Source organism: Hoplias malabaricus, chromosome 1, assembly GCF_029633855.1.
Source record: "Hoplias malabaricus isolate fHopMal1 chromosome 1, fHopMal1.hap1, whole genome shotgun sequence".
Taxonomy (NCBI): Eukaryota; Metazoa; Chordata; class Actinopteri; order Characiformes; family Erythrinidae; genus Hoplias; species Hoplias malabaricus.
This window is the reverse complement of record NC_089800.1, coordinates 32,839,329-32,855,332: the sequence shown is the minus strand read 5'-3', so window position 1 is coordinate 32,855,332 and position 16,004 is coordinate 32,839,329. Positions and strand designations below refer to the sequence as shown.

Here is a 16,004-nt window from a genome sequence, read left to right as displayed (position 1 = left end):
TATTTTCTGTGTCTTCAAATTTATTCATACACTGGTGTGACTATTTTCTACAAATACAAATTTCACTGTCACATGCGCTCAGGGGTTTGGCACCAAAAATACATCCATACACTCCTGTGCATTCACACACAGAAAGAGAGAGGGGGGGGGGGGCTGGCGGGAGAGAGAGGAACTTAGAGGGAGAGAAAGAGAGGGTGTGAGAGAGGGAGAAAGAGAGAGGGAGGAACAAAGAGATAGAGAGAAAAAAGCAAAGAGAGTTTGTGACTCTTAAACTATTCAACATGATTCTGAGTATGGGTCACTTCCCTGACGTCTGAGGTCAAGGTCTGATAATGCCCATTTTTAAAAACAGAAACAAATAACTACAGAGGCATCTGTGTGAACAGTAACCTAGGGAAGATAGTGGAACATTATCCATTTAAGGCTTTTACTCTTTCTTATGAAGCACAGTGTCCTGAGCAAGAGTCAGATTGGATTTATACCAAATCACAGCATGTCTGATCATAGTTAAACCCTACACACCCTGAAAGACTTAGATGTTGAAAAGAATAAAACCAAAATATTTGCATGTTTTATTGATTTTAGAAAAACATTTGGCACAGAGGTCTATTCTACAAACTTATTGACAGTGGTGTACTGGGTAAAACATGACATTATTAAATCGATGTACACAAACAGTACGTGTATAAGGTATAAGGATTGGCAACAGATATACAGGGCTGTTTTCTCAGGAGCCCAACACTCTATAACATTTATATAAATGAATTGGCCACTATTCTGGAGCATTCTGCAGCTTCTGACTCGCTCTGCACGTCTCAGAGATCCTGTTCTACACAGATGACCTAGTTTTGCTGTCCCCCACAGAGCACAGTCTACAGCAGAACCTGGACCTACTGGAGCAGTACTGTCAGAACTGGGCTCTGGCAGTAAACCTGAAAAAAGCCAAAACCGTAATCTTCCAAAATAGACCCAGCTCTCAGGGAAATTCCCCCTGCTTCACACTAGGGACACATAGGTTAGACTCCAGTAGAGAGTATAACTATTTAGGGCTGAAGATCAGTTCAAAAGGTAGCTTCAGTCCAGCGGTCAGTGAACTGAGAGAGAAAGCACGCAGGGCATTCTACGCCATCAAACACCAAATTCCAGTTCAAATCACAATTTGGACCTGGCTCAAATTATTTCAATCAATTATAGAACCTATTCTCCTGTACGGCAGTGAGGTGTGGGGGGCACTGCAAAATCACATATTTCACCAATGGGACAAACACTCAACAGAAATTATGCACACTGAGTTCTGTAAAAGCATTCTGCAAATGCACAGGACAAGTGGAATTAGGCTAGTACACTGAAAATACAAAAACAAATTATTAAATATTGACAACATCTAAAAAACAGCGACACTTCCTATCACACTCTAACCCCCTGTCAGGACCAGTCTGAAACACCCCTGTAGTGTATATTGGTCATACACCGTGATGCCACTGTGAATATATATTTAATATATATATTTATATTTGTGTTTATAGCGTTGACCTTATTCAAACTTTTATAATTACTGATTGTTTGACTAATGATAGCAATTAAAGTTTATAATTGGCTTAAACAATTATAACGTTAATAATTAGTTTGAGAATGGATAATAGTCAAGCTAAGTGAGTACTTCAGGATTTTCAGGAATTTTAATGAACAAACTGTACACACTGTAATTTCAAATAATGACAGTTTTATTAACAAGGAGAAGGATATTTAATTAACATAGCGTGATCTTAAAATCTCACGGCATCAAAGCAGGGGAAGCCGATTCGACTTTAAAGATAATCTAGGCATTCTGGCTTGTGACTAAAGTGTTGCTAACTGAGGTTTAATTAATACAAAATTTTATCAAGAGACTTGATTCAATTTTCAGCTCTGGAGATGCGTAAGTTTAGCTTACTTTTTCGTCGATTCTCACCACTCGTTGAATACAGAGGCTCTCTGAGGTCCTGGGAGTGAAGGCGTCTCACTTGGTCTCACGGTTCTCCCGCGGAAGTGTCCAGGCTGAGTCAGCGTGGAGGTCTTTCTTCGTCGGTTGAGTCGCCTCGGGCGTACTCGGAGCGTGATGACGCAGGCGGCAGGATCCTCTCTTTGGCTTACTGTCTTGAGCAGGAGTGTCCAACCATATGGACGTTTTGGACGAAAAGTTTCGCTAGTTACTGCAGATCCAGAACTGAAAATCGATTCAATAAACTTACTTATTCTAAGACTTTCTTTATCTCGGCGATGTTTCTTACTCTGGCCACGAATAAGTTCACCTGCTTTGATCAGTCGTGAGATTAAACTTAGATTGGGCGATAAAACATAAACACGATTAAAAGAAAAGAGATATTCAAATCACTCAACATATTAGTAAGGCTTCGAGCTTTGGTGAAGTCTTTTAAGGTTCTTCTTTGTTTCGTTCGTCGGCGTGAAGAAGAGAAAAGCGTCTCGCTTGGAGAGGTTTGGAGCTTGAAGAGATGAAACAAAGATGAAACAAAGACACCGCATGCAGGCGTTCAGAGCGGAAGCGAAGTTAAGAGTCAGAGAGACAAAGAGTTGAGATGAGTTGAGCTTCCGATCTTCTGAGCTGAACCGCTGAACTGCTGCACTTCGAACTTCTTTCTGTTGCGAACTGTGTTGTTCTTCGCAACTTGTGTCCCAACTCTCTCTCCTTTTTTTTTCAACTCACTGTCTGATGTGCCGATGCAATGTGATGTGCCGAGCTGAACTCCTTTTCAAAGCCAGCGCGGTCACGCCCTATTGGGAGGTGTCCTTTTTCCGATTGGGTGCGAGTTCGAGGCTCACGTGACTCTCACGAGAGAGAGAGAGGAGGGGGAGTTTGAATCAGCGATTCACAGAAAGAGTGGAAATTTCGCGTATCGAAATTTCTTATACATGTTAGTAACATATAACAATGACTATCCTGGATTATTAATATCAAACATTTACATACGATTTCATCCTGGGTACGTTGTGTTTACGTCCCATTTACAATAATATGTTAGAAAAACATTAATCCTAGTATTAATTCGTTTTTCTAATCAGAGACAGAAACTTCCTTCATGATTGACAACAGTAATACACATCATTTCATTAGAAGGTGGACGTTCATCTGAGGACACAGAAAGTGACATTCATACATATTGTTTATGCATACTTATTAAAATTTCATTAAGTCCATCATGTATTTAGACGGCCTTAGGCGAAACGTGATTTCGCAAACGTCCACCTGGGGTCGCTGTTGGTCAATGTCGTTGATTCATGCTGTTCGTCCGATGAGGATGGTTAACGAGAGGTCACGTCGAGTTCACTCAGTTTGACCATCTGGGCTGTCTGTTTAGTGGGCTCGAGATAAGGACTGAGACACTTAGGAGCCACTGTCATATACGGCTTATGACTCCCCACTCTTGTTTGATGTCCTTTTCCTTAGGGGCATCATAAAGTTTGTTATCTTTAAGTTTCCGAGGGGAGGAAGGGTGTCGGGGGCCATGTGTCGCTGGAAAGTGTCTCGCTCCGTCTTTGATGTATCTTAGGTGCGTGCGTGTGTGTGGGGGGCTGCAAGGTTTTTTTGCACTCCCGCGGTTTGTGGAATGTGGATTCTGTCGCAGACACACACACAATCCTGTGGAATGTTGTATTCAGGACCAGACGAAGGTCCTGGTCAGAATGAAAAGTTTTAATTCAAAACTTTTCATTTCCTCATTTGACTTTTCATCTCGCTATCCGGTCTATACTCCACTACACCCCCAATCAGAGTCAACCAAATTATAACACTTCAAAAACACAGCTACATCCCCCACTGGAACACACACACAGGCATAAAGCAGAATGCAGTGCTATCTGGCCCTAAATTCACAGTTCACTGTAGCAGAATACCTTAGCACAGTGACTGACCACACACACAGGGCCACACTGACCAGGTACAGACACAGTGCACACAGCCTGGCCGTACAGACCAGCCACAACAGACAGAACTGGCTCCCCTTAGAGCAAGGACACTGCTGGCAGTGCCAGAGCGGTGCTGTAGAGACATTGTTGCATTTCCTCAAAAAGTGTGAAAAATGCAATTACGAGTAAGTTACTTCCCTAAAAAAAAAAAAAATATATATATATTCCTACAATTCCACAGCTTCTCTAACAAATTCAAACTGAGGGTCCTGCTCAGAGAGACGGTGGAGAGCAGTGCCAAGGTAGCGAGATATGTATCTGCCTGCCACAAGGCACAGTGAGTGACCAACACAGACACACACACACACACATTCACACATACTCCCTCACACCCACCCACAGACACACAAACTCCCTCACACACACACACACACACACACACACACACACACACACACACACACACACTGTATTAGTCTGTTACCATTTTCACACTTCAATTCATTATTATTATAATTATTTTATACTGTGTTTAAGAGAGGGAGAAAAAGTGAGAGAGAGAGAGAGGGAGGAACAGAGAGAGATAATTCCCTCCACATGCTGTAACAGGATGAGTGCAGGGTGTAGAACAGCTGTGTGGGGAATGATGATCCAGATGAATGCTGTTCTCTCAGTGATGATCTCATCCTCATTGCGCGGAAACCATAGCCTCTAAAATCATTGTGGATTCATCATCAAAGAGCAGAGGTGTCTAATGTCACTTATTACACAACTATGACACACAGATTCTATTACATTGTAATTACTGCTAGGAACCACTAGCTAACCCCTTTACACCAGGAACTGTCTAGAGGAAAGTAGGTCAGCTAACTAGTGTCCCTAACCTAAAGACTATATGTTGCAAGTACCCCGGTATGAAAGTAAGGTGTTTGAAAAAAATGGGAACAGGGGAGGGTTTACTCTTCTTACCTAAAGATCCTCGAAGAACCCAAGCGCTGACTCCATGGTTGACCAGCCCAAGCATGTAGAGACTGTTCAAAAGGGTAAGTAGTAATCCACAGGTGCAACAATTTCCAGAGTGCTAAAAGTGGGGTCCCAAAACTTCCACCATCTTATATATATCCAAACCACGCTCCTGCATCAGGCCTCTCCCATACCAGAGGCTCTCCCCTTTAAAGGCACCCCATCCCCCCATTTGCTGGAGTGTGTATTGTGGAAGTCTCATGTCTATCTCAATGCACCTAATTTATAAGAATCTAGGCTTCTCCTAACATTACACACTGCTGATATTATTACTGAGCCTCTGCTTCAAAACACACACACACACACACACACACCCTCCAAACCATGGGCTGCAGTCAGATGATGCTGGAGTGGGCAGGACCATATCTTTCTCGAACACATATGTTTCTGCTGAATCTAAGCATGTATTATGCAATGTGTTATTAATGTTATCCTCTGTTATTCTAAGGTGACTGTCTACTAACTAATCGAGTAACGTGAATTAATGTTTTAATCACGAAGAAAGATTCTTATCAATTTAAAAGAATGTTAACTAATCTCTAGTAACTAGAATAGTTGATGTAATTGCATCAGTATACTCATTATGTTATATTTAAGTATATACGAAGTATTAAATCTAGGATGTTCTATTTTTGCCAAACTGTAATGATTTTTATTTCTCTGGGAACTTGAGACGGTCACATGTACTTCCCAAACCCAGGAACCAACAAGAGAACGGCGACCTCCCAAGTGTGAAAAAGGAGTGTTTGTCATTTTTGTAGCCCAATCAAAGTTTAATTTTATGACTAATCAAAGCAGGTGAAACTTATTTTGGCCAGAATAAGAGCCACCACTGAAATTAGTATTAGTTATATACTTCTGAGAACATCGTTTCTGTGAATTAAGGAAACAGAGAGCTTCTATTCTGACATCTCTTCCTTCTGGAAGTGAATCCCAATCAGGACAACGAGCCAGAGGAAATTCTTCAACTGACGTCACAATGCTCTGAGGGCGCCTGAAGTGGCCTGCCTTGTATGTGACGACTCCTGAGCTAACCCAGCCTCAACACTCCCACTAAGAGAACTGCAGAAGCCAGGCTGGCCTCTCTACTGTCACCTCAACGTGCTGCTGTACCCATCGGTTGGTTGATTTGCGACAAGAGTAAGCAAGCATAAATTTCTTATTTTCAGAAGCTGATGTCTAATGAAGTTTCTTGATAAATTTACATATTAATTAAATCTCATTTAGCAGCACATATTATTCACAAGTCATATAGACTAGCCAATTATTAAAATCAGAATGGTCCCACCTGTGTTGATTCCGTTGAGATTTTGATGATTATGCTATGTTTATCAACTTATTATCATTCCTCTTAATAAATTTCAAATCTAAATTCAGTAATAATAATAATAATAATTATAAGTGATAATCACTGTTAAACATAACTAATTCAAATACTGTTACTACGCTACAAAAGCTAGTGGGAATGTGAGGGTCCGGTCCACTGGAGAACACCAAGGTTCAAAATCCAGAACAGAACTAGTTCTGGACCAAGAGTTTAACTGGCGGAAGAGTGCTGTGTGAGACATTGTAAGTTTATGTGAGACATTGTGAGACTGTGTGGGTCTGAGGTGTCTTTAATGACCTCGAGGGAAATTCCAAAAATAACCCCCCCCCCCCACACACACACACAGTCTTGTTACCAAGCAAACAGCCGCTTCTCTATCATTCATTCTCTCTCTCCTTCTCACATTTTGTCTCTCTCTCACACTCTGTCTCTCTGTCTTTTTCTCTCTCCCTCTCTCCCTCACACTCTCTTTCTCTCTCTTTCTGTATCTCTCTCACACTCTCTCTCTCCATCAGCATTTTATGATGACTAGCAAACAATTGGCTTACGGTGTTAGAGTGGTGAAAACTCACGTTATTCAAATTAACACATTTTTGGGCAAATCCATTTGCATCCCGTCCCCTCCTGTGATCAGGGATGAGGTCCCTGTAAAGGGTGTCCAAGGACCTGATGAGATGCTGTGTGTTATAGGGCTCTATAATGTGAATATGTGTAAGCATGCCATTCTCTGACATAGCAGCACACATTGTGATGTTTCCTCCCCGTTGGCCTGGCACATCAATGGTAGCCCTTTGGCCAATGATGTTTTGACCACGCCTTCTGCATTTTGCAAGATTGAAACCAGCCTCGTCTAGGTGTATAAAAGTGTGGAATGGTTCTCTTGATTCCAGCTCCATGATACGCTACAGCAATGGAGTACAGGAGTAATGAAGTATACATATAATACGTATAACATCTAATGTTCATTTTGGAAAAGAAACAGTTACATACATTTCAGCCATAGCAAATGTGTCAGTAAGCATAAGGATTTTACCTGTACATACTGGTACCGTAACTCTTTGTCACCATTTCTTTAAAATGGAAATTTGTACAGCTGTTTCATTGTCGTCTGGTGTCATTTCAGAACCCGGTCAATGGTGGAGATGCTTACAGGTTGAATATTTTGAAAAATGTTATTGTCCTGTATAACAGCTTGCTGGATCTCCCTCAACCTTATGGCATTATTTGCTATGACCATAGCACATATAGCCTCCTCTTGTTGAGGTGTGAAAATGGGACCTCTGCCGCCCCTATGAGCTAGTCTTGCAGTCCTATATGGTATAAGAATGCAAAAATGCAAAACATAGGATTGAATAACATTTCAGAAATGATGTCAATGTGCAGCATTACAGCAGAGTGCACTTTTGCGAATTACACACTTGTTTTCTCTATGAAACGTTTGAACAAGTGAAGAAACACAGTTGTTCTTGTAATATTCGGCTGCCCCCAGTGACCAGTCCCAGCCATCGTAAGACCATGATTTAAAAAAACATAGTCCACAATTGTTGCCCTTATTTCAGCTGGGACAAACCTATGGACATGGACTCTCCTACCTCTTGCTCTGTATTGTCCCCTCAGCCTTCCACCATGCAGCCTTACCCCACTTCTCGACTGTTCACAGACTGGTCTTTCCATTGTGAGACTTTGTGACACTGCAGTGTTTGGTGTTTATATGATGTTTGTCAACTGAAGGTTCATGAGATGCACCTCTGACCTATTGTTGAGAGCTGTTTGACCATTGGGTGATCTAAACCTTCACAAATTCCCCTTCTTAACTGAAAGACAAGATTCACCTGAGAACAATTTACAGTTTTTCTCATTTGCCATTCCATCCATTTCTACAAACTGTAAAAACAAAACCCAGTTCATACTCTAAATTCACAAAACCTCTGACTCTTCCTGCAAAACCAAACTATTGCCTCAGTCCAAGCAGTGCTCAAAACCAAATCAAATCAGGCCTTGAGTCAATCAAAATGAAAAACAGCACTGAACAGTCATTACAAACAACACAGAAAAAAGGAAAAAAACAATGATCAGATTATGAAGCTGTAGAAATAATCTTTATTCTTTATTGTCCACAAAGGAAAATGCAGTTTCAAAACAAAGCTCTTGTTTAATAAAAATTAGTAATTATATACTGTCTAAAAAAAATAAATAAATAAAGATATATATATATATATATATATATATATATATACAAAGAAATACATTATAACAGTGCATACAGTATCTACTCTAGTGCAGCATTATGTTGATGTGCTGGGTCAGGCCACAGGACTTCATCTACATCACAGGCAACATTCTCCCTGGCCAGGCAGCATGGGAAATAACTCCTAGTATGCCGGATCCATGCTTGGTATGCATCTGCCCCTATGTCATTACAGGACAGTTCCATGGCCTGCAAGATATTTTCCCTGGTGTAGGTTGCTGGGCATAAACTTTCTAACACCATGAAGAGAAGAACTCCTCTGTTGGGTTGAGGAAAGGGGAGTATGGTGGAAGAAAAACATTTAGGAAATCTTGGTTGATACTGAACCACTGTCTGACCTGGATGGGACGGTGAAAACTCACATTGTCCCACACAATGACATAGACAGGATGTCCTGTCTGTTCATGATCCTGCTTCTCACACCCTAACACAATGTCTCGAAGATCACTCAAAGATGCCAAGAGATGTTGAGTGTTGTATAGCCCTGATGTGGCATGATCGTGGAGAACCCCATGATTGCTGATGGAAGCACTTAATATGACATTGCCACCACGCTGGCCAGGGACTGCAACAATGGCTTATTGGCCAATCACGTTCCTGCCTCTCCTCCTCCTTTTGGCGAGATTGAGCCCAGCTTCATCCATATAAATATATTCATGTGGACGGTCTGAGGAAACAAGTTGAAACATTCTCTGATGTATTTCATGCAGTATGATTACACTTGATTTTGAGGGACCATTTCAACAATGAGGGTCTCTTGGTGTGGGTTCAACATAGATGTCCTCCCTCGCGATGTGACAGTCTTGCGATTCTACAAAAGAACATGCCGTTACAAAATATTACATGCAGCACTAAGCCTACAACTGTTTTAGGAAAATCATGTAATGAAAAATTTCTCCTCTCTGAATGCTCAGACTGTGGTGGACATGGTGAATCTACTCAGGTTGGGCTGAACTCAAAGTCCTGCTTCTCTCATAGTCAATTCATGGACAAGAACCTGGTCAATGATGATTGTCCGTATTTCATCTGAAATTATCATTCTTTGTCTCATCCCTCCTATTCTTCCTCTTCCACCTCTTCCCCTTACTCTGCCTCTCTGTTTCGATCCATAGTGAAACTTCTATGACCGAGACCCTTGTACTGGCTTATATTGGTTTCTTCACATCATTTGTCACATGTGTGATCAATTTAGAGTGTCTCTGTTTAAGCTGTGACACTGGTGCTTTATTTGAGTTTCACTTTTGCTACCTGTGCTTACCATTATGCAACCTAAATGCATCACAGTGCAAAATGTGTTTTAGTGGGTGAAAATACATTTGCATTCATTTGTGCACATCATAGTAGCAGTTTCTCATTCTGTCCAACAAATTGCAAATGCTTTCGGACATGCATCAATTGCTTCCAGACAATTCTCAAATTCAATGCTGTTTTATAACATTATCATTTGCTTATGTCATGTCAGTCAAAATGAATTATACTTATAAATGCTGAATAGTCTTCCCCATGACACTAATAGTCAATTATATTTAATTGTTTGAATCATTACATACAAAAATGTTGAACTAGTTGTCAAAAACAGTCAAGAAAATCTTATGCATTTCTTTATCATTTTTTTCTGAAAATGTCTCCCAAATTGAACAATTCCTCAAAGCTGAATCCCATGAACCCTCAATTGGCAAGCATATATGAACCAAGCAGGTCATATTGTGCACCATTTTGTCAATACAGTGACACAGAAATTAAAGTTCAGCATCGTGGAAGAGGGGTGAGGATATGTGGAGGAAGGGAAAGGGGACAAATCAGGGGAAGAGGAAGAAGAGGCCATATCCCACATCGTGGTCCATACAATGGACGACATTTGCTGACTTTTTTAGACACTCTTTACAGGGACATAATCCCTGAGAATGAGAGGGGTCTAAATGGAGACCATCTGAACAACTTTGTTGGGAAAATGTGCGTTTTCACCACTCAGATTTGGTCAGACAGTGGTTTCCAGCACACAAAGGCTGCTGGAGGAATATCTCCCTCCCTACTCCCCATTCCTTAATCCAATAGAGGAGTTTTTCTCTGCCTGGAGGTGGAAGTTATATGACCAGCATTCACATACCCAAATGGCCCTGTTAGTGGCCATTGATGCAGCATGTGATGACATCACAGCAGCATCCTGCAGAGGGTGGAGTCACCACTCGAGGAGATACTTTCCTTGCTCCATTGCCAGGTATGGTATTCGCTGTGATGTCGATGCCAACATGTGGCCAGACAGACAGGAACGTATGGATGTGCAAGAATGATTTACAGTACTTTGTATGTTCCTATTCAGTTCCAATATGTACTGCAATATTGTTTACAGTTGTGCATAACTCTATCCAAAGAGTGTTTCTTATTTTTGTTGTAAATAAGTTTGTACTTTGCTTTTGCACAGTGCTGTGAACAAATTAGAATTTCAAAGATTATATGCAGTAAAAATGTGAAACATACATAGTGTCTTGTACTCATTTACATCACTAAATACAATAATGTGTAACTTACTGTAACTGTAGACTTGGGTCTGCTGTAGAACTGGGTGTGCTAATAGTGTATAGTGCTGTCTTGAGCATTTTCAGGTAGAGTCGCCATAATCTGAGTTTTTTTGCACTGGAATACACTTACAGAGTGAACTGTCGTAATGAAAACATGACAAAGCCATTTAACTATCTTGTTCATAAACAATGGTGTCAGGAGTTTTTATTTTGATGACACAGACACTTTCATTGGTATGAATACTTGCTTTTGAGGAATGAACTATTCATTTTGAGCAAGTGACACGCTTTTGCAGGTTATCAACTAGTTTTTGAAGTTTGTACTAATTGTTTTGAGAAATTTACTTAATGTTGTGCAAATGTTAATAGTGATGTGAAAAATGCACCAAAGCAATTGAGAAAAACTGTAATAAGTGAAAAGTGCTTAAGATTCTGCCAAAAGGGTGAACCTGTTGTGACTAACTAGGGGAAATGTGCTTATGGTTCTGCCAAATGGGTGACAATTTCAATAAATGGGTTTAGGACACTGAGAATTTGATTCAGACAACAGAGTTTTCTGTTTTAGCAATTGAGAAAAACTGTAATCAATTTAGGATAAATTACCAAAATTTACAAAAAGTTTTCATAGAAATTTACAAATTCTGCCTGAGTTCAGCACTTTTGCATGTAATGACCTAGGCAATGACTTAAATATCTTGGCCTAAATGGCCTAAATATCTTAGAGGGTAAGGCAATTTAACAGACAATCAGTAGAACACATAAGCAATTGATAATGCAAAAAACAGCAGACAATTGTACATGACCTTTTGCGTGAATGTACAAAAGCATTTGCAAAATGTGAAACACAATGAGAAATGCTATTACGTTTACATTTACATTTATGCATTTGGCAGACGCTTTTATCCAAAGCGACTTACAAAAGAGGACCTAACATTCGAACTACAGCACAAATTATACAAAATACCTTACATTAAGTGCAATATGCTAGGAAGTAAATAAGTGCATTAAAGAAAGACATTCAGTGCAAAAGATACTCTCGGAAGAGCTGGGTTTTCAATGATTTCTTGAATGCAGAGAGGGTTTCTGTTGCTCTGATAGTGCTTGGAAGCTCGTTCCACCAGCGTGGTACCAGAGATGAGAATACCCACAACTGACCTGTACGCAGGGTTGGTCGTGTTAGTTGGCGCTCCTTTGAGGAACGAAGAGGGCGGGCGCTAACGTATGGTTTTAAGAGTCTATTGAGGTAGATGGGAGCAGAACCAGTGAATACTCTGAAGGCCATCATTAGTGATTTAAATTTGATGCGAGCAGCTAAGGGTAGCCAATGCAGCTCAACTAATAGGGGCGTGACATGTGCTATTTTTGGTTGGTTGAAGACCAGGCGTGCTGCAGCATTCTGGTTCATCTGTAGCGGTCTCACAGCACAGGCCGGAAGACCTGTCAGGAGGGCGTTGCAATAGTCTAGACGGGAGATTATTAACGTCTGGACAAGGAGCTGTGTTGTATGTTGAGTTAGATATGGCCTAATCTTCCTTATGTTGAATAGGGAGAAGCGGCACGATCGAGCTACAGCGGTAACGTGATCTGCGAAGGTCAGCTGGTCATCAACCATGACACCTAGGTTTCTTACAACCTTGGTGGGAGCCACCGATAGGGACTCTAGCTTGATGCTGATGTTGTGGAGAATAGCTTGCTTGGCTGGGAGGACCAGTAGTTCCTACTATTATGAGGTGCACAAGTGACAAGGAGATGTGGAGATTGAATGAACAGTATTGAGAATTTCAATTCTGAGCTGAAAAATGTACCAAACCGAAAAACTATAAAACAGAATGATTTGTGTGTGTGTGTGTGTGTTTGTGTGTGGAGATGTGCTCACTCATTGACCTGTATGGAGTTTATGACTCTCCTGCATGTATCTGGCTGCAGTGGACGCTGACTGATCCTCTCCCAGCGCTGCAGCCAGTTTATCGTCCTCTCTCTTTCTTTTTTCGCTAGTGTCGAACATATTCAGACACATCTCCTGTGTCATGTTGTGGGAGTGACATGAGAGAGAGAGAGAGAGAGAGAGAGAGAGAGAGAGAGAGAGAGAGAGAGAGAGAGGAGTTTGAGATGTAAAATACTTCCTGTACTGTGAGATTAAGTTTCCCCATGATGCTCTGTGTGAGCTGTAAACACAGTGACAGACAGTGTCTCGGTGAGGGTCAGAGCAGTGGAAGTGAATGGAACCAGACATTCTCCTCTCAAAGCTTGATGGGGGATTGTGGGGGGGACAAACTGTCCAGCACTGCCTTTACTGCTCACATAGGGGATTATGGTAACTTTTATAAATCACTTATTTTATTTTTCACATATTTTGTTGACAATGATACAATAATAAATAATGAGGGCGGTGCAGGTAGTGTCTCTGTCACAGCTCCAGGGACCCCGTGTACGCGTGGGTTTCCTCCCACAGTCCAAAAACACAAATTGGTAGGTTGGTAGGCAACTTAAAAGTGTCCATAGGTGTGTGTGTGTTAATGAATATGCGAGTGTTCGTTGCTCTGTGAAGGACTGGTGCCCCCTCCAGGGTGTGTTCCCACCGTCATCATGAACTGGATAAGGGTAACTGACAATGAATGAATGAATGAATGAATTATTCAGGTTTCATTTAAAGCGTAAAGAATTTTAAAGTATATTTCATCCACAGGAATCTGAGTTTCAGAGATCAGTGACCCCTCAGTGTGAATGAACCTTATTGTGTAAGGCTTGAGAGCATGGCTTGCTCCTTGTCTCAGTGTCAGACTGTGTTATTTTCAGCACAGTCACAGAAGAAATCCAACACTCAGAAACACACCACTTTAGATGCTTTTATAAACACGAACAAACTATTCATAAACAAATATATTAATAAATCAGTCTATAAATCTTAATCTCTTAATACATCACAATACATCTTAATGAGATAATTCTTAATTTTGATATAAACTATTAAACTCCTAATGAGATATATGTTAATAAATGAATCTCTTAATAAACAAAAATGAGCTAAAGGTTATTCCAGAACAATGGGACTCTTATTCTGACAGCCAGTGATCAGATGCCTGGGACAGGAGGCAGGACTAAAACCTTTTGGCCAACCCAATGCAGGAGGTCAGAGTAAATTGCAGATGATTGGTTACTTCTGTTTCAGAGCACGAGACACTGTCCAAAGGCAGGTTCTGGTCAGAGGACCTGGAGTCTGGACAAGGTTTTGAACACTTTTGGCCAGTCTCCACTCAGTAGGGAGGCTTTGGTCAGTTCCAGGAAATCCTAACACAGGATGCTGTGCAAATTCATAAATCTAAGTCCAGTAGCCAATCCCAGTGCGCCCGGCTCCACTGACCACACGCCTCCTAAATTTCAGTGCTTATCCACTGCAGGGTCCCTACCATCTTCTATTGAACTCTCCTCTACTCTCTTCTACTGGACTCTTCTTTCCTCTACTAGACTCTACTGGACCCTACTCTCTTCTACTGGACTCTGCTCTCCTCTTCTGGACTCTGCTGGACCCTACTGGACTCTACTCTTTCTACTGGACTCTACTCTCTTCTACTGTACTGTACAGTTCAGCAGTGTACAGTAGAGTCCAGTAGTGTACAGTAGCATCCAGTAGAGATCAGTAGAGTTGGTACCATGCAGTGGAAAAGCACCGTTAGGAGGCACTGACCAATCAAAACTCAGGAATACTACTAAACTCCAGTTAATTCTAGACAACACCACACCACACACTTTCGACCAATCATAAGTCAGCTATCACTACTAGCCAATCACAGTCCAGAAACTCAGACTCCTTTTGATGCTTTTAACCTTTAGTCTTTTAGCCTACTTTTAGAGACTGTAATCTGCCCCCCCCCCCCCCACCCCGCCAATATTCTTTAGACCTTTATTTATCCAATCAGCAGCCAGAGTTATCTCTCCATCATTCATCATTCTGCAGCCAAATGAAGTCCCAGTCCCTCTCCTAAAATCACATTAGATATTTTCATATAGATTAACATTAAGACAAATATATATAAATAAACAATAAATAAATAAACAATTAATTCTATAACATTTTGACTGGACATCTGATAATGTAATGAGGTCTTTTAGGCTCTTAGACCAATAAGATTCTTTTAGCTTCAGATCTTGTTATAATTAACAAACAATTTAAAATAATAGTAATTTTTAACTGTAAAATACTTGGACAGATTCTGCTTTGCCATTGTTCAAAAAGGCTAATCTTTAATTAACCTAATTGAAAAGCCACTCATGCACTAGTGAAATAGCATTTTACTAGCAGAGGAAACTGATAATTGATTAATGTGAAGTAAGCCTGCTGAAAAACCCAATTTAAATGTTCATGCATTAAACACTGCAGTATTTAGGGCAAGCTCACTTGATGAGTATGCCTTTTCCTGATGTTATGAATGTATATTTTACAGATACACGTATATAATGAGTTAAAAGTTTTTTTTTTTGCTACCTGTATATGGAAAATTGAAATGATTTATTTTGTAAAGGCAGCAGCTACTTGTGGCTTTGCTTAATCTGTACCTTATCAAAGAAATTTGCTGCTATAAAGAATTTACCCCAGACCCTCTTGGTTAAAGTTTAGCCCCCTAATCATTAATCTCTAATGTCGGCTCTGCTTTTGGCCAATCCCTGTTTGAGAAAGCGGACACGACCCAGTTCTGATCAATTCTCGCACATGAGGCGGGGCACAATTGGACACTTTTGGACAATCCCAGTTCAGGACGCAATCCCAGCGCATAATAAGCAGTAACCACCAATCACAGCTGAGGAGAATACACTTTGCCAATAAACAAACCCTGATCCTGAATTTTAACCAATCCACTGCAGTGGGTGGGCTCTACTTAATGCACATCACCGTGTATCAGCCAATCCCAGTTAAAGGGCAGTGCTTTTCGTGTCGTTCCCAGTTAATCGAGTGGGCGGGGCCTGTCGGAAAACGGGTGCGCTGGAG

At 40.9% G+C, this 16,004-nt stretch overlaps 1 protein-coding gene across 1 annotated transcript; it reads right to left on the bottom strand.

Moving 5' to 3' along the window:
* Window positions 1-12,038: 12,038 nt before the first annotated feature.
* On the bottom strand, window positions 12,039-13,049 carry LOC136709427 (uncharacterized). The gene is made up of 2 exons (XM_066684695.1): window positions 12,905-13,049; window positions 12,039-12,718 (listed from the first exon to the last, which is right to left on the bottom strand). The coding sequence occupies exons 1-2, from the start codon at window positions 13,047-13,049 to the stop codon at window positions 12,039-12,041; spliced, it is 825 nt and encodes a 274-aa protein (XP_066540792.1).
* Between the last annotated feature and the right edge of the window lie 2,955 nt (window positions 13,050-16,004).

What these genes read in the sequence shown, in the direction of transcription:
- LOC136709427 (XM_066684695.1), bottom strand. Translation starts at nt 13,049, where the DNA reads ATGACACAGGAGATGTGTCTGAATATGTTCGACACTAGCGAAAAAAGA. An exon ending in GAGTCATAAACTCCATACAG is followed by an intron (nt 12,719 to 12,904) that starts GTCAATGAGTGA and finishes TGGTCCTCCCAG; the next exon opens with CCAAGCAAGCTATTCTCCAC.